The 26270-nt window shown below is 37.1% G+C and overlaps 1 protein-coding gene across 2 annotated transcripts in view; it reads left to right on the top strand.

The window, feature by feature from the left end:
• SHQ1 (SHQ1, H/ACA ribonucleoprotein assembly factor) overlaps positions 1–26270 on the top strand; it is a 167230-nt gene that overhangs the window by 18501 nt on the left and 122459 nt on the right. The window contains exons 2-5 of one of the 2 annotated variants that reach the window (XM_019717052.2): positions 238–302; positions 1805–1927; positions 2581–2741; positions 11277–11389. In XM_019717052.2, coding sequence (XP_019572611.2) covers positions 238–302; positions 1805–1927; positions 2581–2741; positions 11277–11389 — 462 coding nt within the window. Of the gene's footprint in view, positions 1–206; positions 303–1804; positions 1928–2580; positions 2742–11276; positions 11390–26270 lie in introns of both variants that reach the window. The other variant, XM_088798545.1, reaches the window with a different exon arrangement.

Genomic DNA, 26270 nt, shown 5'->3' with positions numbered 1-26270 from the left:
AAGTATCTATTGGTTACTAGGGGGTATTCAAACAGAGAGAGGAGTGATCTCTGATTTCTTTTTTCTCAACTTGGGAAGAAATGTAAGTTATTTAGTTTGTAAAATGTTAAAAAATGCTGAAGGATTTCCTCGTAAAATGATCAATAGATTCAGTAGATAAATGTATACTGTCATTGATGGTCACTTATTATACTTTGTAATTTCAGAACTTCATGAAACTTTATATTAAATCTGCAGATTAACCCTTCCTGGAAGAATTATAGAAAATGGAAGTGAGCAAGGGTCCTATGATGCAGATAAAGGTACTTATTTTGAAATTTTTGTTAGTTTTGTCCTTTGGATTCTTCATGTTAGAGCAACTACATAAAAATCTTTCAAGATACTGCGAGGACCTTTTAGGTGTATTGCAAGTGCAATCTGACCCTGTCACTCTATTGTTTCACAGTGCTCAGTGTTGTTATTTATGGATTTCTTAACAATGACAATTTCTTCAGTCTTTTAAAGTATTTCACAATATTCTTCCAAGTAAAGTTAAATTAAATACTCTGGTTCTATTTTCTAGTAGTTTTATTTCCTACTTCCTCTACATTTATTAAGTGTTTAAAAGTAAAAGAATGTGTGAGGTGATCAAAGGTGTGGGTGATTTTAGCTGTGAATCAAATTTTTCTTGTACAATTTCAATCTTAAATTTAATAACATGTATGTGTGAGAGAAGCTGTCCATAGGTGGCATTTAAAGGCTGATTGATTTTTCTTCTCATGATTGATTAAGTCCTTCATTTCAGCTAGGCATGAAACCATTTATTTTCCCTTTATAGAAACCTCTGGGTTTTCCTGTTACTGGATATGGAATAAGAATACATTGTGTACTCTTGTTATTCAGTGAATATTTCTTGACCTCAGTGAACCAGGGTAAGGGAGGATAGATGGGATGAAAGAGTTAAATGGCAAAGTTCTAACCAATAATGAAGTATGATTAATGTGATAATAAAATATAATGAAACTGCCTTCTTGGGTAGTAAATCTACTTTTAATTTCAGATAAGTTTCATATTACAACAAAGCTATTAAATTTTAAAAGTACACAGGGGGTTAGAAAGCTTGTGTATGTGAAAATACTTGTGTTGAGTTGTATTTGATATATTAGGATAAGGTTCAGTACACTGAAAGAGGTAAAATGTTTTAAAATGTAAGAGTAGTAAATAATATAAGTTCATAAGGGAGCCTAGATGAAGTTGGTAAACCCACTTAAGGAAAGAAACTAAGCACAGAGATAGAATTTGTGTCTGCCTTAGGCAGACTTTAGGGATGTATCTCTTGAGATATCAAAGAACTTTATTAAAGCCATAATTGCTTTATTTAAGATTTGTATATTTTTGAAACTGCTGCTGTTCTTCATTGGATAAGATATTCTGACTTTTTGTCCCTCTAGTCCAGAAATAAAATTTATAAGTAGCTACTGGTTAATTCTATTACCTTCTCAACCATTGAGTTTTAGACGTTTTGACGTTTAGACGTTTTGACTAATATTATCAATAGTTAAGGTGATCCTGCATAAGACTAAAGCATTCTGTAGCTTGAACAGATTAATTTCTTATAGAGGTGACAACTGAATCAGTGGTTCTGAAAAACCTTGTTGGAATCTTTTTCTCTTTTGATTTTTATTCACTAAGTTTACAATAAGGGTATAATTTTGGAGCTCTATAAAATAGAATTATATTTTAACAAGATAGCTATTTCTTTAATACATTTGTGAAGTCTTTAATATTTTAATCTTGCTAAGCATGAAACAAATTTATCTTTAAGGACTCTTTACCATTCAGTTACCCAAAGAAACTCCTGGCCAGCATTTTGAGGGGCTGAACATGTTAACTGCTCTTCTGGCACCAAGAAAATCCAGGACTGCAAAACCACTTGTGGAAGAAATAGGTATGTTTATTGCAGTTGCGAGAAAATAAAGAAAAACAGAATATTAAGAATGCTATATGTTGCTAAGGGTAAAGGGATATAGCAAATAGGAAATTGGAGAGAATACTTCAGGTGATAAGAAGGTCATGTGAAAACGTGAAAATAGATAATTTGTTTACATATAATTTAAAGATATAAAGAACTCTGTTGAACCAGTAGGTCGGTCACATTTTGGGACCAATTGAAACAGCATCTCTATCTTTGGGAAAATATTGACTACTTGAGCTAAGATTAGAAGTGTACAATTCAATGAATTACATGAAGCGTACACCACTTAAGTCAAGAAATGGAACATTTCTAACATCCTGGAATTCCATCCAGTATCTTCTCCTCGTTCTCCCTCTCTCCTCCTGGCTTCTTTCATGTAACATGAGATTTATTCATATATGGCTATTCACATATTACTTTCATTGCATTTATTATTTATACATCCTTTTGTTGATGGACCTGTTGGTTGATTCTATTTTTGGGGCTATCAAGAATTCTGGGGCTATGCATATTGTTGTTCCTGTCTTTTGATGCAACATAGGCAGGGATTTTTTTCTGTACGTTTTCTTGCCCAAATTGTACTTGGGAATTCCAGTACTTTAAAAAATTAATATTTAACAACTTAGGTACTTCTTCAGTTTCTGAGGAAGGAGGAGAAGATGACGATGAAGAGTTTGATTGGGAAATTGAGCAGTTCCCCTATGAAGAGGTATCTGAAAGTGCTCTGAAGCTGCAGTGTCACTATGGATTTGGAGACTTACGATCAGGAGTGTTTCAGCGGTTGCAGGTATATTGTCTTCCTAAAAGACCTGGGCACTGTAGGATTTCACCACGTGGATATTTTCATTTCAGTTCTGCTCATACTGGGAGTTTTTTTGTGCACTGTATAGAGATGACATAGAGCACAAAGAACAGCTCCTTGTACGCACCCATTGCATGGGTGTTTGCTCCCATCAATGCTGCTCTGTCCAGTGTTCCTGTGCTTACTGATGGAAGACGTTCTGTTACTTTCTTTTTTCTCCACTTTGTTTTTTCTCTATTCAGTATTCTAGACATTAGGTTTCTAAAATACAAAATGGAACCCCCTCCATACTTCCTGGAAAGCTTTGTTTTATATTTCTGAAAAATGAAAATTGTGTACTCATGGCCTGATGCTTCTTCTGTTTTATAGATAAATGAGACAGAATGTTCCTGGTAAGAATGACTTTGCATTGTTTGGTCAAATTGTTTAGTTTTTGGTATACAGTAGGCACATTTATCTATTTACTCTTAATGGAGGTTGAATGTAATCTCTTGTTAAAACCCTATTATATGTCAGTTAGGCTAAAAAGGAATGATATCACTTTCTCTCCTTCCTTGAACAGTGCAGGAATGTCTACTTCATTTTAGGGTATGTAGGGAGATTGAAATGAATGAAATGGAGAGGAGAGATTTTGAATTATTTTGTACTTATGTTGTATTATAAAAAATGTATCTCTAGAATGTTATGTGATGAAAGTGTTGGTGAACCACTAACTTGAGTTCTTAATTATTTTTAAATGAAAGAAACAGTAATGAACTGTTTTTTGTTTTGTTTTTACTTCATCCCTGTCTGAGCAGACGATGTTAATTCTATTTAGAATGTGGTTTGTTATAGTAAGACATGTGAGTCTACCAAGTAAAGGCAGATGGCTTGTGTTGTAGTCCCACTTCTACTTCTGTTTAGATTTGGGATCCCAGGCCAATTATTTGACCACAAACAAGTTTCATCTCCTCTTTGTAAAGTAGAGATTGCTCGCCTACTTTATAAAGCCATTTAGGAGATTTAAGGAGATGATACATTGTGTAAACACTTTGAAAACATCTATAAGATGCTAGAAAGACCTCTGCCTTTGAAAAAATATAAAATGCTGTCAAGATTCCTTAAAGGGAACAAAATTGGGATTTACTTAGGAGCAAATAATGCTGATGAAATATTTCCTTCAAAAATCTGAGACACTTTCCTGCTGAATTATGATTCTCTGTAATCTCTCTCCATAATCACATACCCTGATCATCTCTGAGGTAGTAAGAATAGAGTCAGTTTCTCTGGGTGTTGAACACACAATGTGATAAATAGATGATGTACTACAGAATTGTACACTTGAAACCTATATAACTTTACTAATCACTGTCACCCCAATAAACTTTAATTAAAAAAAAAAGAATAGAGTCAGTTTTTGTCTAAAGTGGAAAGTATAACCAATGGACTTAAGTTGTTTGGCTGAGAGCTAGATTGTGGTCAGTCTGTTTTGGGCTTGCCTGTCTAAGTCAATGAATGAATGTAAAAGTCACTCAGACTGTCCATTTGGATTGAACATGCTTCCCGAGGACGGGAACTTGGTTTCTTAATTGCTGCTACTGTTGAGGGAAGATACTTAGAAGAATTTCTGCCAGGTTGCTGAGAAGATGGAGGGGTGCCATATTGTGAGCATGGGCCAAGCAAGCTCCTGTTAGGTCAGAAGTTCTTGTGTCTACTGAAAATGTTTACTAAATAAGTAATTTGGGTTGACTTCAGAAAGAAGTTATTATAAATATTCTTTATATCTTTTTGACTGTGTTAACTAATGTAACAAATCCCTAGATACCTATCACCCAGATTAAAAAATAAAACATTGCCAGCACAGTTAGAGCCCTGTGTATCCCTTCCTGATTGCATGCCTCTGTTTCCCCATCAGAAATGAACCATTGAATTTAACACTTATTATTCTCGAGTATTTGGCTTGTCCAAAATCATTAAACTGTTCTTCGTTTTAATGGAATGAACATTGCTTTTCTAAACAATTTGAACGCATTTTTCCCTCAATGTAGGGAAAAAAAGCTATGCATGTGACAAAGCTCTAAGGGTACTACTGTGTTTCCCTGAAAATAAGACCTTGAGAGACCATCAGCTCTAATGCGTCTTTTGGAGCAAAAATGAATATAAAACCCGGTATTATATTATATATTATATTATATTATATTATATTATATTATATTATATTATATTATATTATATTATATTATATTATATTATATTCCCAGTCTTATATTAAAATAAGACCGGATCTTATATTTATTTTTGCTCCAAAAGATGCATTAGAGCTGATAGTCTGACTAGGTCTTATTTTCGGGGAAACACGGCATAAACAGTAATACCGCTAGTAGGCGGTAATGTTTATAACCCCTCATGGTTAATACTGGCATCACAAAAAATTCTAAAATGAAAAGATTTTTATGTTTAGTTTAGTGGCATAACCTGATCTGAACTGAGGTGAGTCTTTTAATAGCTTCCCCCTCCCCATTTAGTGTGTGCACATCCACAAATTCTGCTGTGGAAACACTAGTGTATTGAGTATGGGTGCTGGCCAGACCTCATAGGGGATAAATAAAATGCGGTAAGTTTGCAGTCCATATTACTTTTCTAAATCTTTCAAAGCATGAGCCCTGAAGCTCACCTTCTGCAGGGGTTGGGTATATGTGCACCTCCCATGTCTGCACAGCAGCCGCTGACAGGTGCTGGGTGTGCCCCCAGGCCCGGGTGTGCTGGGCTCAGTGTGTCGGCTCTGTGTTCCTCTTCCATTCTGGCATCATGCTGTTCTGGGTGCACGTTTTACCAGTGGGCTCCCCAATACACAAATGTAGTCTTTAAAGAGTACTGTGTTTTCTTACATGAATTAGATTCGAGGACTTTGGTGTCTTCATGACAATTCAGAAATATCAGAACTTATGAAACTGTGTGAACCAAGATGCCAATAATTAAAGGATGCCTTTAGTATTAAGGTAGATGTGCTACAAAAATCTAGCATAATTATGATTCTTTGCAGAGTCCTTTTGCCTTTACAGATGCTCTATTTGTGACATTCATACCATGTGGTTGAGAACTGAGTGATTATGTAAGATTAAAAACATGACCCTTTTCCTATGACTGAAATAGCTAAAAGAAACTGAAATGCTTACTGCATAAATAAAAGCTTTGAGAACATCTCTTCTAATTTAAAATGATGTATTTAAGAAACATCACCATTTTCTCAAGTAGTGTTTTCTCTTAAGTTTAGAGTTTCGCTGTTTCTGCCTTTGGGTGAGAAAATATCTGTAAAGTTATGTTGACTACTCATATTCTACTAGTATTTTACAGTTTCTTTATTCCACCCCCTTAAATGAAAAATAGCTTTATTTTTCCCTGATGATAAAAGCAATGTGTAGTCATTATAAAAATGTAGCAAAATTAATCATCATCCATAATTTGAATACCCACGCATGTTCTCTTAATTGAGTAATTTAACCCTTTTTAGAGGGATTAGTATAGTCTTTCATGGTTTTTTTCCTCCAACCATTTACAGAGTGTTTGCTTGTGAACTTTTATATTTTATACTGATAATGAGAAGAAAATAAAAATATTTTTGCTGAAACAAATTCTCTTTCAAGATTCCTTCCCTCTGCCCTGACACACATGCCCTTCTTTCTTTCCTTTCTGTAATTGCTGTTATCCACCAGTGTGCCTTTGGAAAACTGCCCTGGCAGCTCAAAGTCAGGGCTTCACGACAGCTTCTGGTGGTGGTGGCTGCCAGCAGCAACAATCCTAGAGTCTCTGGGCTCCAGGCCAGCAAGTTGCTGGGACCACTGCTGCCAGCAGCTGCCGGACTCTGGCTGCTGGTCCTTTCCTTCCCTCAGCTATATCGTTGTTTTCAGGAGACCCACTGTCCAGATTTGCACTGTTCTTCATTTTCTCTCTGGACAGTCTCTGCTTTAGCTATGCTGAAACTCACATAAGCCTGGTTTAAATCCTATACCACCTTTTCTTAGCCGTGCCCATCTTTAAATACCTTCAATAACAGTGGTCATGGGAATGCTTTTTTTTTTTTTTTTTTTTTTTTTTTAAATCACTTTTGCCCTGCTGTAGTTTAACATTTCTCATCCTCTTTTCTTCCTTCCTTTTGGTTGATTGATTGATGCCTTAGATTTCTCTACCCCAAGCTAACTCTGCTTCTGGTTTGTCCCAGTTTCTCTTGAGGGTGCAGTTTGAACAGGGCCACTGTGTGTGCTTGTGCACAGGATAAGCCTGAATGGGCTTGCACTGCCCTGGGTGCTCAAGTTCTATGGGTGCATGTTATATAGCTGTGTCTAGAGGCCCAGCCTGGAGGCAACGAGGAAATGGAGGAGACAGCAGGGATAACTGCTTTCTTACCTTAATTCTCATCCCCATGAGAGCAAGGACCATGTCTGTGTTTTTATTTCCGGGTCTCCAGCACCCAGAACAGTGTCTAGCTCAGAGCAGGCCCTCATGCACTATTTGCTGGATGAAAGATTTAATACTGAATGCCAAGCACAGTGCTGGGATACAGTGAGGAACAAGATAGGCCAGACCCCCTACCCTCATGGAATGTTCTCTTGGGAGATAGACTGTAATCATGTGAAAAACAAATAAACAAGATAATTTCAGATAGTGACAAGTGAAAAAGGATGGGGTGATATGAAAAACCACAGGATGCTAACTACTTTGGCTGGGGTGTCTAGAGAAGGCACCTTTAAGGAAGTGACATTTGCGCTGAATCATGAATGCTGAGAAGGGTACTGTGAGTGCAAAGGCTCAGAGTTCAGAAATGCAAAGAAGTCTGGTGTGTGGCTTAAGTGTATTTGAGCGGGAAGGGAAGGTAGGAGATAAAGCTGAAGAGTAAGACGGGGGCTGGATTGTACAGAGCTTTGAGCTGTGGTAAGAGTCTGAGTTTATTCTCTGTGCAATTAGTGTTTTGTTTTTTTCATTAAAAGTTTATTGGGGTAACAATGTTAGTAAAGTTACGTATGCTAAGCAAAATAAGTCAGACAGAAAAAGTTGAGAACCATATGATTTCACTTATATGTGGGATATAAAACTGAAAGCAACAAAGGAACAAGGCAAGCAATTAGTGTTTTTAAATGCCTGGGGCTGCTTCATTTATCCTATGAAATGCAGAGTTGTCTACAAAGACTCCTAGATTACACCACATTTATGACCTTATATCTGGTCCAGATGAAGTAATGAAATGGGACATTTTAATCCCACCTCCACTTTTTTTATTGCTGTAAGTGAGGAAACTGAACGGTAGGGGAGGGTATGTACTCTCAGTAGGAAGTCAGTGAGTGACAGGGAACTGCCTTGGAATAGAAAGGTAGAGAGAAAGGAAACTGACATTGTTGAATGTATCAAGCCCTGTGCTCGATTTTGTTTAACCCTCACAACACCCTGTGGCATACAGAATGATATCCTCCTACACACACAAAATGTCCACATGCTAATCCCAGGAACTTGTGAATATGTTACCTTACATGGCAAAAAGGGACTTTTTAGATGTGATTAAGTGAAGGGTCTTTAGATGGGGAGATTATCCTGGATTCTCCAGATGGTCCCAATCTAACCACATGGTTCTTTTAAGAGGGTCAAAATGAGAAAAGAGAAGGCCACGTGATGATGGAAGCCAAGGGACGAAAGGCATTGTGATGTGTGGGATGATGAGCCAAGGAATGAGGACAGCCAGTCATGAACATGGATAAAGCAAAGAAACAAATTCTCCCCTGGAGCCTCCAGAAGGAACCAGACTTTGGACATCTGACCTCCAGAACTGTCAGAGAAAAAAATGTGTATTGTGTCAAGCCACTAAGATTGTGGTAATTTGTTGTAGCAACAAGAGGGAACTATGCAATACCTGGCCCCATGATGGAGGAATTGCTAGACTCATTTTTACAGTAAGGAAGCTGAGGTTCAGAGAGGTTGTATAGTTAGAATGGAGCTGGGTTTTAAATTCAGGTTTTGTTTTGTTTTAGATTCCACATATAAATGAAACCATATGGTCAATATTTGTCATTCTCTGTGTGACTCATAGAAACAGACCAAAGGGATGGTTACCAGCGGGGAAGGTGTAGGGGGGTGGGTGAAAAGGAGAAGGGGAATATAGTCAATAATATTGTTATAAGTTTACACAGTGACAGATGATTACTAGAATTAGTGGGGTGATCACATTATAAGGTATAAAAATGAATCGCTATATTGTACACCTGAAACTAATACAACTAATATATACCACTATACTTTAAAAAAAATTTTTAAATAAATAAATTCAGGTTTGTCTAACTCCAAAGTCACACTTTTTCTACTTCATCAGGCTGCTTTCAGGAGAGAGAGAGAGAGAGAGAGAGAGAGAGAGAGAGAGAGAGAGAGAGAGAGAGAGAGACACAGAGAGAGCTCACAGGAGACCCCTTGGGGCTAGAAGGAAAGAAAGCGGTGTGACTCACAGGTGCTGGGGAGAGGGACTTGGCGTCCACAGACAGGAAATGGCTCTTATAGTATTCATCTAGCTGAAGTAAGGCTGCAGGTATAACTTATCTTCCCCTGCACCTTTTCCAGCTCTATGGCTACAGGAGCACATTTCCAGCAGGTTGAGGAAGGCTGGGAAGAGAGGAAGAGTCTAAGTTGCACTACTGGGGGAACAGGTGTTTCTGGTGGATTAAACTGGAACTCTGGAAGTGTTTTCCTATGGAAACATTGCTGAGCACTTGTTAAACAGTTTGTGTTGTGAATACTCTATTTCAAGTTTATTACAGATTGAATAAAACTTGTGGATTGCCCTTGTGAGAATCTAACCACTATTTATAATAGTATTTCTATAGGAAAATACATTCTAAGTCCCCAGAAAGTAAATTGCAAAAACAAGTTTTGGAATACACATTTTTATAATTTTGTAAGCCAGTAATCTGTTTTTTGCCCAGAATGTTTGTTTAGAAGTATTAAGATATTCTGGATGTGACTTTCAAAAAGGTCTCTGGGCCGTTTCATTGTATTAGAATGTGTTTAGATTAAATGTTGTTGATACTACTTAAGCTAAATGAATTGCAGGAAGGGTGAGAATTTTTTTAAATTATTGTTATGCAGAACTTTTGATCGTGTGGGGACTCTATCCTAGTCTTTCCCTGGCTAATTCCATACAGTTCACTTTGTTGTAGGGATTTTGCATTAAAGCAGTAGACTTCAGGCCTGATTATAGGCACTAACCTGTCATTCCATTTACAAATCTGTATTAATAGTTTGCCTGCACAGCTCTCCACTAATTTATTTCCCTTGATTTCTTTTCAGGTAATATTCTTTAAGCTTCTTCTAGTTTCTGTATTTCTCACTTGGGTTTGGTAGTAGAAATGTGAGGTTGAAGAAAGAAAAAAAGTATAGTTTTAGGAATATTTTCATTGTATAGGTTTCTCTACTTCATAATTCTGATCACAAGAGAAAAGACCATATATATGATGGTATCTTACTAGGCAGTTTTCCTAATACACCTGCTTTCTGTAGGATTTGCCCTAGGAAACGTGCTACATATCAATATGTATATATTAGGTGAAGATGATTACAGTACAGTTGAATATTAGGATTAGATTTTTAAATTATGCTCAATTTTCAAATGGAAAGTCATATACTTCAAAGTTGCCCTTAAAAATTCTTAATCTGCTCATAAAGTAGAATGTACACAGTTTTGTGTGTAAGTTTTATATAGTGCTCCTTGAGACCAGCTGAGCTAGACTATAGGAAGAAACAAAAGGAAAGTCTATGTGTAGATGTCTGATATTCAAACCATTTTGTCTGTTAAATGATTAAAGAAGACAATTTAGGTCATACAAACAAACTTGGACACTTCATGAAGGGGACAGTCTCCATTCACAGAACCGGAAAATGGGGCAGAAGTCAGGAAGCTTTTATAAGATAAAGAATTAGGAACATGGAAGAGAAAAACAGAAAATGTCTAATTGGCTAGGGCCACATAGTCAACCTTGTTAGGGGTGAGAAGGAATAAGGAACTAAGTATAGAATCCAGAGTTGGCTTGACACTGGGTATTGGCTGACTGGATATACTGCATTTCTGGTCAAGCAGAGCATTTAGAGGGACACAAAAGTTATCTAAGTTTTGGTTTGCTTACCTGGCACCTGGAGTAGGAACTCCATCCTGGGTCTAGAAAATTATTTTGACACGCCTTTAATAACTGAAATCTCCAGGAGTAAATGGGAAATGGTGGAGAATTAAATGTTCCTGTTTGCTTGCAGGACTTTATTCTATTCTGGTTTTTATGTTAGACTTTTATAGCCTTAATATATCTTGAAAAGTTTATGTGAAAACTTCCAACAGGGCCTGGCAAGTAGTAGGTATTTAACAAACATTTGTTGGATTTGCATCTAGATGTCACAGGTACTGTTATGGCTTACAGATCAATTACGTAGATTCTTCCCATGTTGTGGCATTTTGTGCAAAATTAGATTTTTCAGTGCTAAAATAAGAGAGCAATTATTCTTTCTTGGTATTCTTAGGATGAATTCAGTGATGTTATCGATATTAAGGATCCAGATTTTACTCCTGCAGCTGAACGAAGGCAGAAACGCCTGGCTGCTGAGCTCACCAAATTTGATCCTGATCATTATCTGTGAGTATTGAAAAAAATGTTTTTTTATTTTTCAATCACAGTTGACATACAGTATTGTGTTCGTTTCAGGTGTACAACAGAGTCATTAGACATTTACATACCTTACAATGTGATCACCTGAATAAATCTGATACCCATCTGACACCATGTATATGTGTGTGTGTGTGTATATATGTGCACTGTATATAGTTATTAAAATATTATTTACTATATTCTCTATGCTATACTTTGCATCTCATTTCCTATTTTTGTAACTAACAGTTTGTACTTCTTAATCCCTTCCCCTTTTCACCCACCTCCAACCCCCTCCCATCTGGTAACCATCAAAATGTTCTCTGTATCTATGAGTGTGTTTCTTTATTTTGTTCTTTAGATTCCATATATAAGTGAAAGCATATGGCATTTGTCTTTCTCTTACTTAACTCCACTCAGCACAATACCCTCCAGGTCCATCCATGTTGTTGCAGATGATGAGAACCTATTCCCTTCCCTGGTTGAGCAATATTCTATTGTATATATGTACCACCTCCTCTTTATCCATTCTTCTATCGACATACACCCAGTCTACCTCCACATCTTGGCTATTGTTAATAGCCAATGAACATATGGATGTACATGTCCCCTTGAAGTAGCGTTCGGATTTCTTTGGATAAATACCCAGAAGTGGGATTACTGGGTCCTTCTTTGTCTCTTGATATGGCCTTTGTTGTAAAGTCTGTTCTTGTCTCTTATAAGTATTGCTATGACTTTTTTTTCTGTTCCTTCTTCATGAAATATCTTTTTCCATCACTTTACTTTCAATCTCTGTGTTTTTTTCGATCTGAAGTAAGTCTCTTGTATGCCTTTTCCATTCAGCTACCCTATGTCTTTTGATTGGAGCATTTAATCCATTTACATTTCAAGTAATTGTTGACAGATCTGTAGTTATTGCCCTTTTAGTATTCATATTTTTAATCTTTTTTTCCCTCTTCTTAAAGAAATCCCTTTAACATTTCTTGTAATAGTGGTTTAGTCGTGATGAATTCCTTTAGTCTGTCTGTCTGTCTGTCTTTCTTTCTTTCTTTCTTTCTTTCTTTCTTTCTTTCTTTCTTTCTTTCTTTCTTTTTCTGGGAAGGTCTTTATCTGTTCTTTGATTCTAAATGATAGCTTTGATGGGTAGAATAATCTTATATGTAAGTCCTTGCTTTTTATCACTTTAAATATTTTGGGCCCATCTCTTCTCAAAGTTTCTATTCAGAAATCAGCTGACAGTGTTATGGGGGCTCCCTTGTAGGTAACTAGCTGCTTTTCTATTATTGCTTTTAAGATTCTCTCTTTGTCTTTAACGTTTGGCGTTTGAAGTTCTCCCTGAGATCATTGAGCATCTTTATAACAACTGAAACTCTGCCTCTGATAGATTCCTTGTCTCCGTTTTATTTAGTTCTTTTTCTGGAGCTTTGCTCTGTTCTTTTATTGGGGACCTATTTCTTTGTTTCCCCATTTTGGCTGCTTCTTTGGCTGTGTTTGTTTCTATGTATTAGGTAGAACTGCTATGTCTTCTGATCTTGGTAGAGTGGCCTTATGTAGTAGGTGTCCTGTGGGGCCCAGGGGTGCAGTGTCCCTGGTCACCTGAGCTGGGTGCTCCAGGTGTGTCCCTCATGTGGGTTGTGTGTGTCCTCCTGTTGTAGTTGAGTCTTGATTACTGTTGTCACATCAGTGGGAAGGATTAACCCTCAGGCTGATTGGTTGTGAGGACTTGCCGTGACTGCAGTGGAGGAAGTATTGTGCAGAGGCTGACCCTACAGGGCAGGTTTTGCTTTAGCAGGGCTCTGGTATCTGCTGAGTCTGTCTTTTGGGTGTGTCATTTGTGGAGGTGATTGGGTGGTACTCTGGTGTAGTCTGAAGCTGGCCACCAGGTGTGTTTGTTTTGGGGCCTCTTGGAGGGGCTCTGGTGCAGGCCAAGGTCAGCTGCTGCCTGTGCCTGGCCTGGGGCCACCTTCTATGAGCTACAAAGTGATTTGCAGATGGTTGCCACTTGTGCTGTGCTTGGAGGTGCTTAGAAGAGGGTAAGCTGCTAACCAAGGCTGGCTGCCACTAGTGCTGGGCTTAGGGCTGGTCATCCAGAGGTATGGAGCACGTTGCTGCCAGATGCTGCTTGTTGGGGTTTGTGAACCTTTGAGAGATTTTAGGAAAGTCTGCAGCGTGAGCCACAATGACCATTTGTATGGGAAAGCCACTGGAAGTAGCTTCTAAGGGCCTGTAAGTTAGGTGGGCCCTTAGAACAGGGCAGTGTGAATGGTGTTAGCCAGGTTGATGGAGACTATAGTATGGTTCCCACCTGTGCGGGCTGGGTGTGAGAAGGGCTCAACACTGTCTGGAAGAAAGTTGACCCTCCAGCCTTTGGCCCCGAAGTCAGACAACCCAGCTCCTCCCTGAATGTCCCTGGCACCTTTTGAACTGCTACCCCAGTGCTGGAGCTCAGAGCGAGTGAGTCCATCAGTGAGTAAGTTCATGCATGGGGCCTTTAAGAGGAATGCCTGGGACTGCAGCTACCCTGTCTCACTCAGCCACAATCTCTGCTGGTTCTCACAGCCGGAAGTTATAGGGACTTCTTTTCCAGGCACTGGAACCCTGGGCTGGGGAGCCTGGTGTGGGGCTGGAACCCTTCACTCCGCAGATGGAGGACTTCTATAGCCGAGACATATATTCCTCACGATTTTTAATGGTCACACGTGGGTGTGGGACCAGCCCGTTCCATGTCTCTGCCTCTCCTACCAGTCTCAAAGTGGCTTCTTCTGCAGGTCCTTAGAGGTAGGACTTCTGTTCAGCTGGACTTGAGGTGATTCTCAATGAAGGCTGTTCTGTAGTTTAGTTGTAATGTTGATGTGGTCATGGGAGGAGGCGAGCCCAGCATTTACCTACTCCACCATCTTGACTGGAACTTGAGTATTGAATTTTTTGAGGATTAAATAATTTACTTGACATTTTTATATAAAATTTTTGAGTATGTTTTTAACTATGCTAGGCATGTGCTTTTTGGATTCTAGAAATTAGTGAGGACGCAAAACCTTAATTGACATTGGAATTACCCTACAACTGTTATACCTTTGAGATCTTTGTAAAATGTTGCTTCCTAGCATTTCATTCCAGCAACACAGAACTCTTCCAACATCTTTGAGTTTTTTCTTTCCAGGTTTAAAAATAGGACACTGAATTCAAGAATATCTGCATCTTTTATGTAGACTTTTTGTTGTGATTAACAGTCTTTAAGAATTTGAATCTACATTTACTGCTTTTCTTGGCTGATCCAGGGTTTTCCTAAAACTTTTATCCACTACCACCAGTAATCAAGGATCTGTTTCAAATTAAATAATTATTGTTTGTAGTAGGGTATAAAGAAAATCTCATTTTAAGTTTTGCTGTATTTTATTTCCCACCTGCGTTAATGGTGTCTTTAGCCATAGTGCATCTCTATCAGGCCTTAGGAACTTATCCAATTAATGGATAGATAATTAATCACTTGAGGAGAGACTGTGGTATGTTCATTGGCCATGTTAGCAACACTTGTTCCAAGAAAGCGATTGTCACCTGGCCTCTGGATGCTGGGTTCTCATAGGATGTGTGTCATATGTTGATTTAGATTTCAATTCTTCTTCTTCCCATGCTCTGGGCCAACAACTTCTAAACCATTAAATATGCAGTTGTAATCATCATATTCCCTTTTATTTGTATAATGCTTTTAGCTTATCAAGTGCTCTCATGATTATTTCAGTTTTTATAACAGCTGGGGAAAGGCGGTTAAGGGACTTACTGAAAGTCACACCACTACTAAATGGCTTGGCCAGGACTTGAAAAAGAGTCTTTCCATTTATAATTTTGTATTTCCTTTTCATATACACTTTTTCAATTTAACTGCTGTTGCTCTTGTGATTAACATTATATTTCCTGTGACACAGTAGGAGACTAATTGGAATGGCAGAAATATATCTTGTGATGTGCAAATGCATTGAGTGATGTGTCATGATAAATGGTTGAACTATTCAACATCCTGAGGGAAACTGAGTAAGAGCAGAGTATGTTGTATTTTGGAGGACATCTAAGAGATTTCAATCCATTTACATTGCCATTTCTAATTACCTTTATCTCTCCAATTGTGGTTTTAAAAGTTCACTAAAGAGTAATTTGAAACAACCTATTTTAAAAATCATCCTGAATATTTACAGTGGAAATTTCATTGTCAGCAATTTTCTTGGGCAAGCATGAAAACAGAATTAGCTCTACATGACTGAAATTTCAAGTGGGAGGGAGCTTAATTAGAAGTATTTTTCTCTTGTAGAACTAGAAGAATATCTATATACCCCAAGAGAATTAGGAAATTGGATATTATAGTTGGCAATGTGATACTGTGTTTTCCCAAAGGTAAAACCTAGCCGGACCATCAGCTCTAATGCGTCTTTTGGAGCAAAAATTGATAAGACCTGGTATTATATTGTATTGTATTGTATTGTATTGTGTTATGTTGTGTTGTGTTGTATTGTATGTATTGTATTGTATTGTATTGTATTGTATTGTATTGTATAGTATTGTATAGTATAGTATAGTATAGTATAGTATAGTATAGTATAGTATAGTATTGTATGAGACCCGGTCTTATAGTAAAATAAGACCAGGTATTATATTATATAAGACCCGGTCTTATATTATACTAAAATAAGACCGGGTCTTATACTAATTTTTGCTCCAAAAGATGCATTAGAGCTGATGGTCTGGCTGGGTCTTATTTTCAGGGAAACACGGTATTATAAGCAGCCCTTATTTTTCACCATCTTCTGTGTTTCTTCATCTAGAAGTTAGTAGTATGCATTAAATGTTCTTTCCACTTCTCAAGGAAGAGTTCTTACATGAGTGGTTTAAATTTAGTCATGGGCAAGTTTGGATAGTGGGAGTCAAGAATTAAAGATTCTTTGTGGTTCTCAACTTTCTCTGTCTGCCTTATTTCGCTTAGCATAATAATCTCAAGACCCATCCATGTTGTCGCAAATGGCACTTTCATCTTTTCTTGGGGCAGAGTAGTATTCCATTGTGTATATATACCACAACTTCTTTATCCAATCATCTGTCAAAGGACATTTTGGTTGTTTCCATGTCTTGGCCACTGTAAATAAAGCTGCAATGAACATTGGAGCATATATGATTTCACTGATATGTGGTATATAAAACTGAAAACAACAAAGGAACAAGATAAGACAAATGAAGAAACAAAAACTCATAGACACCAACAATAGTTTAGTGGTTACAGAGGGGAGGGGGTAGATGAGGGTAAAAGGGATCAAATATATGGTGATGGAAGGAGAACTGACTCTGGGTGGTGAACACACAATGTAATGTATAGATGATGTGTTACAGAATTGTACATCTGAAACCTATCTAACTTTACTAATAATTGTCATCCCAATAAACTTTAATTTTTTAAAAAAAGGTTCTTTGTGACTTTTCTGGTAGCTATTAGATTGGCTAATTGTAATTTTTGTGTTACTCATTACTCATTATTACATTAGCTGACTAACTCAACCAAATGTGTTAATATTAATAAAGTAAAATTCTTTTAAATTTTCAATTAAAAATATTTTAAGTTAGTACAGTAGAGGGAAGGGGTTTACTTTAAATTCTGATCTTCCATGCAGACAATACATTGAATGTATTGTATTACACATTTATGTATGTGATGTAATATACACATGTAACACGTAACATATATTCCATTAGTGTACTAGATGACATTGTCCTTCTTCCAAGTCATGTCTCCTCCTGTTGTCAGGTTTTAGGGAAGACTCATTTTAATGTCTCCCTAAGGCAGAATGGTGAGGTAAATTGATTACATAGAAAAAAATTATACATTTCAAAGGCACATATGAATTATTTTGGATTATTATTTTTAAAATTCTTTGTTGTAATACCTGGATGCCAGTTTATAATTTTTTTTCCCCGTATGGTTTCTAGCCCAGCAGAATTCTGGGCATATAGATGATCCATTTATTGTTTTTGATTGTCCATTTTTTTGCCGTTTATAATTCCTTTTGGATATTATTTTTGTATTAAAATATAATGAAGTCATCCTAAAATATTCCGTAATAGTTCTTCCTCTTTTGCTTATTATAGCCAAGTTTTCTTGCTGAGAGTGTTTATTTTTTACTTCCTAATTAAATTGTTTTTTAATTATTGGCATATGTTTTATTTCAACGAGTTCATAAAATTTTGCCTGTTTCCTTCTTTGGGAGAAAATAAAAGAATTTAGTCAATATTCAAATATTTGTGAGCTAAGAAAAAGGACAAAAATGATCAAATAGCATTTAGGGTCCCATTTCAAATTATAATTTTCAGTACTATAAATGTATTAAAGAAGTAATATACTGATCAGGCTTTTGGATTTATTAAGGAGATCTTAAGACAACAGGTAGTGATTATGAGGTGAGAAGACGATCACCTACTTCCAAGGTGGTTCTCTATTCTAAAAGCAAGCTTAGGAAAAGCATTAGAATAAAATTTCATTTATGCATATTCATTCTTTAATTTTTTCAACAAGTATTTCAGTGAACTGCATGCTAGGCAGTTTTGCAGACAGCAAGGAGTGTGTGGTGGCTACCCTCATGGGGCTTACATTCTGGTGGGGAAGTATACATATTTTGATTGTGACAAGTGCAATGAAGAAAAGCCAGGTTAAGGGTTTAGAGTGACTGGGCATCTCGCTGACTCTTCTATTTCAGCATGTCCAAATCGAACTCATCATCTTACCTTTAAAGTCTTCCTGAATGTTCTCCATGGTGGAGTGCCCGATTTTTCACTCTACTCACCCAGGTTAGGAACCTGGGATTCGTCTTTGACTTCTTTCTTATCCCATACTTCCAGTCTATCTTGAAGTTGTACCGTTTATCTCTACTGTTTCCTTTACTCCATCTATTTCTGGCCCTCATCTGTGTCACACTTACTGCAGCAGTCTCCTTGCTGCCTAAGTGACATCTCTACCTTCAGCCTTTACTTCTGCAAATCCATCAACTATAAAACCAGCAGTATAATGTCTTATGTACTGAAAATGAAAATCTGCTTAAACTAATGCTAGACTGTCCTTCGCATAGAGCATGAGCTTCTAACTCCTTGTGGTAGCATAGAAAGTTCTCTGTGATCTGGATCCTGCCTGTCCCTTAGCGTCTCACTTGCCACTCCCTGCCACATTCTGCACTGTAGCAGTAATCAATGTTTGCGTCTGCCCACCTGTACCATATTGCTTCTCACATACTTTGTACTCATTGTATCCCTTAGCCCTTTTCTCCCCTGTCACATCCTGCCTTTTACTTATCTTTTAAGACTGGAACCAATTGTCACCCCGTCACCTTCTCTCCCAGATAGGTGGTGGAAACCCTCCTCAGTGCTCCCATGTTGTAACTCATTCTTAACAGCATTCTGTGTTTGTGTGTATGGTTCCCATTAAATTGTGGAGTACTGAAGGGCAGGGAGTTGAGTCCTGCCAATCTCATCTCCCTGATGCTGCACACATGTAGAGGGCACTCAGTGAGGCTTGTCAGATTGAATGGCATTTAAAAACTTGAAAGTAATTTATTCTGGAAAGTAGACTGTCAGTCAGCCTCAAATCTTGTTCACAAAACTCTTAAATCAGGGAAATGTAAAAATCATCACAGTTTAATCACTGGGACTGTATTAGTGAGAACTTACTAAAAATAATCACTTAAATATTCTGAAATTTTTGGGATGTGGGGGGTATGCAGGTGGCAGAGATAGTTTTACAAAGCCAGTTCTTTTTTTGTTTTTTTCAAATAATTTTTCCCTTAGGGCAAAACCCAGCATCTTCTCAGGTGGGTTCATCTACCTTTGCGTTAAGTGTCCTTGGTGCTCTGGTGTCCAAGACCCTTTTCTGTCACCCTCACAGTTTTCCTTGGGCAATTCTGGCCTCATTAACTGTCCCATGTGTCTCGTGAGTGTCAGACTTCCATGTCTAACTGCTTGTTGGACAGGTCTCTGTGTGTCCTAAAAGGATACCTCAAACTCAGCCTGTTACAAGCAGAAGTCGTCACTCCAGCCATGTCTGCTAACATCTTGTGTTCCTGTCCCAATAAGTGGCACTGTTGTCCACTCAGTGGTCAAGGCCAGAATCCTGGGCATCTACCTTGACTCCGGGCTCCCCTGACTCCTTCATCCTGAGGATTCTAGTTTCTAACTACATGTCAGATCTATCCACTTTCTTTTTTTTTTTTTCAATATTTTTCTTTTTAATTTTTTTTATAATTTATTTTTTAAATTTATTGGGGTGACAATTGTTAGTAAAATTACATAGATGTCAGGTGTACAATTCTGTATTACATCATCTATAAATCCCATTGTGTGTTCACCACCCAGAGTCAGTTCTTCTTCCATCACCATATATTTGATCCCCCTTACCCTCATCTCCCACCCCCCACCCCCCTTACCCTCTGGTAACCACTAAACTATTGTCTGTGTCTATGAGTTTCTGTTTCTCATTTATTTGTCTTGTTCTTTTGTTGTTTTTGGTTTATATACCACATATCAGTGAAATCACATGGTTCTCTGCTTTTTCTGTCTGACTTATTTTGCTCAGCATTACACTCTCAAGATCCATTCATGTTGTCACAAATGTTCCTATGTCATCTTTTCTTACTGCCGAATAGTATTCCATTGTGTATATATACGAAAACTTCTTTATCCATTCATCTATCGAAGGACATTTTGGTTGTTTCCATGTCTTGGTCACTGTACACAAAGCTGCAATGAACATTGGAGCACATGTGTCTTTATGTATAAATGTTTTCAGATTTTTTGGGTAGATACCCAGGAGAGGGATTGCTAGGTCATATGGCAATTCTATTCGTAATTTTTTGAGGAACCTCCACACTGCCTTCCATAAGGGCTGCACCAGTCTGCGTTCCCACCAACAGTGTATGAGGGTTCCTTTTTCTCCACAGCCTCTCCAACACTTGTTACTATTTGTCTTGTTGATGATAGCCATTCTGACTGGGGTGAGGTGATGTCTCATTGTGGTTTTGATTTGCATTTCTCTGATGATTAGTGATGTTGAGCATTTTTCATATGTCTATTTGCCATTTGTATGTCCTCTTTGGAGAAATGTCTCTTTAAGTCCTCTGCCCATCTTTCAATTGGGTTGTTTGTATTTTTGTTGTTGAGTTGCATGAGTTCCTTGTATATTCTGGATATTAGCCCCTTATCGGAGGTACTAGTTGCAAAAATCTTCTCCCATTCAGTTGGTGGCCTCTTTATTTTGTCAATGGTTTCTTTTGCTGTGCAGAAGCTTTTAAGTTTTATATCGTCCCATTCGTTTATTTTAGCTTTTACTTCCATTGCCTTTGGAGTCAAATTCATAAAATGCTCTTTGAACCCAAGGTCCGTAAGTTTAGTACCTATGTTTTCTCCTATGCAGTTTATTGTGTCAGGTCTTATGCTTAAGTCTTTGATCCATTTTGAATTAACTTTGGTACATGGTGACAAATAGCAGTCCAGTTTCATTCTTTTGCACATGGCTATCCGATTCTCCCAGCACCATTTATTGAAGAGGCTGTCTTTGCTCCATTGTATGTTTTCAGCTTCTTTGTCAAAAATTATCTTTCCATATTTATGTGGTTTTATTTCTGGGTTCTCAATTCTATTCCATTGGTCTATGTGTCTGTTTTTCTGCCAATACCATGCTGTTTTGATTATTGTAGCCCTGTAGTACAAGCCAAAGTCAGGAAGTGTGATACCTCCATTATTGTTCTTATTTCTTAAGATTGCTTTGGCTATTCGGGGTCTTTTGTGGTTCCAAACAAATCTGATGATTTATTGTTCTATGTCTTTGAAATATGCCATTGGGATTTTGATGGGGATTGCATTAAATCTGTATATTGCTTTGGGTAATATGGCCATTTTAACTATGTTGATTCTTCCAATCCATGCGCACGGAATGTCTTTCCATTTCTTTGTGTCTTCTTCAGTTTCTTTCAAAAATGTCTTATAGTTTTCAGCATATAGGTCTTTCACATCCTTGGTTAAGTTTATTCCTAGGTATTTCATTCTTTTTACTGCAATTGCAAAAGGAATTGTTTTTTGTATTTCTTCTCCTGAGATTTCATTGTTAGTATATAGGAAAGCAATGGACTTTTGTACGTTGATTTTGTAGCCAGCAACTTTACTGTATTCATTGATTCTTTCTAATAGCTTTTTGGTGGAGTCTTTAGGGTTTTCTATATATAGCATCATGTCATCTGCAAAGAGTGATAATTTAACTTCTTCATTCCCAATTTGTATGCCTTTTATTTCTTTCTTTTGCCTGATTGCTCTGGTGAGGACTTCCAACACTATGTTGAAAAGCAGAGGTGATAGGGGACAGCCCTGTCGTGTTCCTGAATGTAGAGCAAAGGGCTTCAGTTGTTCTCCATTAATTATGAGATTAGCTGAGGGCTTGTCATATATGGCCTTTATTATGTTAAGGTATTTTCCTTCTATACCTATTTTATTAAGTGTTTTAATCATAAATGGATGTTGTATCTTGTTAAATGCTTTTTCTGCATCAATTGATATAATCATATGATTTTTGTCCTTTATTTTGTTTATGTGATGTATCACATTGATGGATTTGCATATGTTGAACCATCCTTGTGCCCCGGCGATGAACCCCACTTGGTCATGATGAATAATCTTTTTAATGCATTTTTGTATTCGATTTGGTAGAATTTGTTTAGGATTTTTGCATCAGTATTCATCAGAGATATTGGTCTGTAGTTTTCTTTTTTTGTGCTGTCCTTAGCAGGTTTTGGTATCAGGGTAATGTTGGCCTCATAAAATGAGTTAGGGAGTACTGTCTCTTCTTCAATTTTTTGGAAGAGTTTGAGCAGGATTGGTATTAGATCCTCTTTGAATGTTTGGTAGAATTCACTAGTGAAGCCATCTGGTCCTGGACTTTTGCTTTTGGGAAGGTTTTGGATGACTGATACAATTTTGTTACTGGTGATCGGTCTGTTTAGATTTTCCAGTTCTTCATGGTTCAGCCTTGGAAGGCTATATGTTTCTAAGAACTTGTCCATTTCTTCTAGGTGATTGAATTTGGTGGCATATAGTCCTTCGTAGTATTCTTGGATGATCCTTTGTATTTCTGTGGTGTCCGTGATAACTTCCCCTTTTTTCGTTTCTGATTTTGTTAATTAGTGTCTTGTCCCTTTTTATCTTAGTCTAGCCAAGGGTATGTCAATTTTGTTAATCTTTTCAAAGAACCAGCTCTTTGTCACATTGGTTTTTTTCTATTGTCTTTTTGTCTCTATTTCATTTAGTTCTCCTCTGATTTTTGTTATTTCCTTTCTTCTGCTGACCTTGGGTTTCACTTGTTCTTCCTTTTCTAGTTGTTTAAGGTATAACATGAGGTTATTAATGGGATTTTTCTTGTTTCTTGAGATAGCTTGTAATGAGATAAATTTCCCTCTTAAAACTGCTTTCGCTGCATCCCAAAAATTTTGGTAGGATGTATTTTCATTGTCATTTGTTTCTATGTATCTTTTGATCTCTCCTCTAACTTCTTCTTTGACCCAGTCGTTCTTTAAAAGTATGTTGTTTAATCTCCATCTATTTGTGTTTTTTCCCGCTTTCTTTTTGCAGTTGATATCCATTTTCAAAGCCTTGGTATGATTTCAATCTTCTTAAATTTGCTGAGACTGATTTTATGTCCCAATATATGGTCTATCCTTGAGAATGTTCCATGTACACTAGAAAAGAATGTATAGTCTGATGTTTTAGGATGAAGTGCTCTATATATTTCAATTATGTCCATTTCATCTAATGTGTCATTTAGGGCTGCTGTTTCGTTATTTATTTTCTGTTTGGATGATCTGTCCATAGCATTAAATACGTCAATGATGTATTTAAGTCCCCTGGTATAATTGTGTTTTGGTCAATTTCTCCCTTTAGTACTGTTAGTAGTTGCTTGGTATATTTCGGTGCTCCCTGATTGGGGGTATAAATATTGATGACTGTTATGTCTTCTTGTTGTAGAGTCCCCTTTACCATTATGAAATGTCCGTCTTTGTCTCTTGTTACCTTTTTCACCCTGAAGTCTGTTTCATCTGATATCATTATGGCTACACCTGATTTTTTCTGGGTACCATTTGCTTGGAGTATCAATTTCCACCCTTTCACTTTGAGTCTATGCTGTCCTTGTAGATGAGATGTGTCTCTTGGAGACAGCATATGGTTGGGTTTAGTTTTTTGATCCAGTGTGCTACTCTGTGCCTTTTTATTGGTGAGTTCAGTCCGTTTACATTTAGGGTGATTATTGATATGTGAGGATTTTCTGTCATTCTATCTTTAGTTTTCTGGTAAGGCTGTGTCTCCATTGTTTTTTTTTTTGCCTTTTTGTTGTTGTCTATTATTTCTGTGTGGTGGTATTCTATGATGTTTCCCTCTGTTTCTTCTTTTATTACAGTATATATTTCAGTTCTGGGTTTTTTTTGAGTGGTTACCCTTAAGTTTATGTAAAAGAAAGTTTGATATTTAGAGTATTCCATTTTCTTCAGCACGCTTACTTTCGCCATTTCGTATTCTGGTTCAGGCCTTTACTCTCCCCCTTTTCAGTTTTGGTTGCCAGAATTGTCCCTGTTGATGGTGGTCGAATAGCCTCCTTTAGTATTTCTTGTAGTGTAGGTCGTGTATTAGAAAATTCCCTGAGCTTCTGTATGTCTGGAAAGGTCTTTATTCCTCCTTCATATCTAAAGGATATCTTTGCTGGATATGTTATTCTTGGCTCATGATTTCTGTCTTTCAATAGATTTTTTAACATGGCTTGCAACGCGGTTGTCACCACAACACATTCTTTCTAGCAATTCTCAACTGTTTTTTTCTCTTAAGTATGCCTTCTTGTTTCCTAGCCTGTGCTAATTATTCTTTCAGCCCAGATTATTTTGTCCCACCTCTCTTAATCTGGTTAACTGTTAATTATCATTCAGCTGTTGGCTAAGATATGAGTTCCTCCAGGGACCTTGCCTGTCATCCCAATTTCATTTTGTCATAAACTCTTGTACTGTTATGTCATAGCTCTTATGCTGTATTGTAATTGTTTGACTCTCTCATGAGACTGTGAGTTCTGTGAGGGCCAGGACTGCCTGTCTTGTCATCCTGATTTGTGGATAAAAGTTTATAGTAGAACCTCAATTCAAAATGTTTTCTTTCATTTTATTTTCAGTTACAGTTCACATACAACATTATATGTATTAGTTGCAGGTGTACAACATAGTGGTTTCGCATTTATGTAACTTATGAAGTGCCCCTTGCCCCAATAACTTACCCACCTAACACCGTATGTAGTTATTATAGTATTATGGACTGTAGTCTCTATTCTGTACTTTACATCCCTGTGACTGTTTTATAACTGCCAATTTCTACTTCTTAATCCCTTCACCTTTTTCACCCAGACCCACAGATCCCCTCCCATCTGGCGACCATCAGTTTGAGTTTTCCTTCACTTTAAAGGAAAAGAGATAGCTAATAGGAGACTCTCACTTAGCAGGATTACCGTGTTTCCTCTAAAATAAGACCTAGCCAGACAATCAACTCTAATGCGTCTTTTGGAGCAAAAATTAATATAAAACTCAGTCTTACATAATATAACAATTATATAAGACCCAGTTTTATATTATAGTAAAATAAGACCAGGTCTTATTTTGAGTGATGGGGAACATGGTAGTTTATAAAGCACGTGCTTTATCCTAATCTCATATGCTTTGTGCACCTGACATAAATTGAGAATTATTATTTCAAGATAATTACTGTTCAATTTTGTCCCATATGTACTTTATTTCCTCAGGCATAAAAACTGGAATGTGTGTATTGGTTAATAGCTTGGATTCTGGAGTAAGACTTAAGTAGGTCTAATTCCTGGCCATGCTTCTTACTGGTTCTTTGACCTTGGCCATGATATACAACTTTTCTGACCCTCAGTTTCCACCATGTAAAATGGGCAGAGAGTATCCTCTGCCCATGGGGATGGTATGAGGATTCAAGAAAATAATTAATTAGAAGAACTTAGTGCAGTGCTTGGCATATTTGAAGAAGTTGTTATCTGTCATACTTCTAATTTTAAAAGATTTCAATATCTCAGCCGAAAGGAAAAAATATTTAAGATCATAAAACTATCAGCTAGAAAATCCAGTTTATCAAAACTACCAATTCCTTGGGTTTCTAATAAACTGAAATATAAATGAAATTTTCACCATGAGTTATACTTTTTTGTCATTTGTTTCCTAGCAATACCAATTTCCAACTTTGAATGCAAGATAGCATGTTTTCTGAATAAGTGTCTTCTAAGAGTATATTTTGAATATAACAGTTATTTTTCTAGTTAAAACTGAGAAATGGAAGTACAGGAAAATTAATTTTTTGTTCTCTACAAAGGTTGCTTTGATCTTTTTCAGTAGTTTTAAATTAAGGAACTGTTAAGATTAGCATAGCTAAATAAAATAGGTTATATCTTGGTAGAAAATATGAGTACATATGCTAGCTAAACAGTAAACAGTGATGTATGCGCGCGCATGTGTGTGTCCTCTGTGTGGATGTTCAGTATCTTAAATTTTCTGCTCATGTTTTTATTTTTATTTGTTAGTGGAGTTAAAAGATACTTTCCTTTACTGTAACTTTACCAAAATCTATGATATTTGCAATCCAAGCACAAGTGCTGGGCTTCAGATCCATGTGTGTTCAGATTTGATTCACCGTAGGACTGGGATGGGACTTTAGGGTAAGCCTGGTCTCCTGTGTACCTTACATTTGAAGAGGTCATAAGTGTCAAGTATCCTTCTAGCCAGAGGCTTACTTTTTGTTTTATGATGATTACTAACCA

The sequence above is a fragment of the Rhinolophus sinicus genome, chromosome 5 (genome assembly GCF_057876585.1).
Source record: "Rhinolophus sinicus isolate RSI-liver-muscle chromosome 5, RSI-T2T, whole genome shotgun sequence".
NCBI lineage: Eukaryota > Metazoa > Chordata > Mammalia > Chiroptera > Rhinolophidae > Rhinolophus > Rhinolophus sinicus.
The sequence above is the reverse complement of the archived record's forward strand: the minus strand, read 5'-3'. Positions and strand labels throughout refer to the sequence as shown.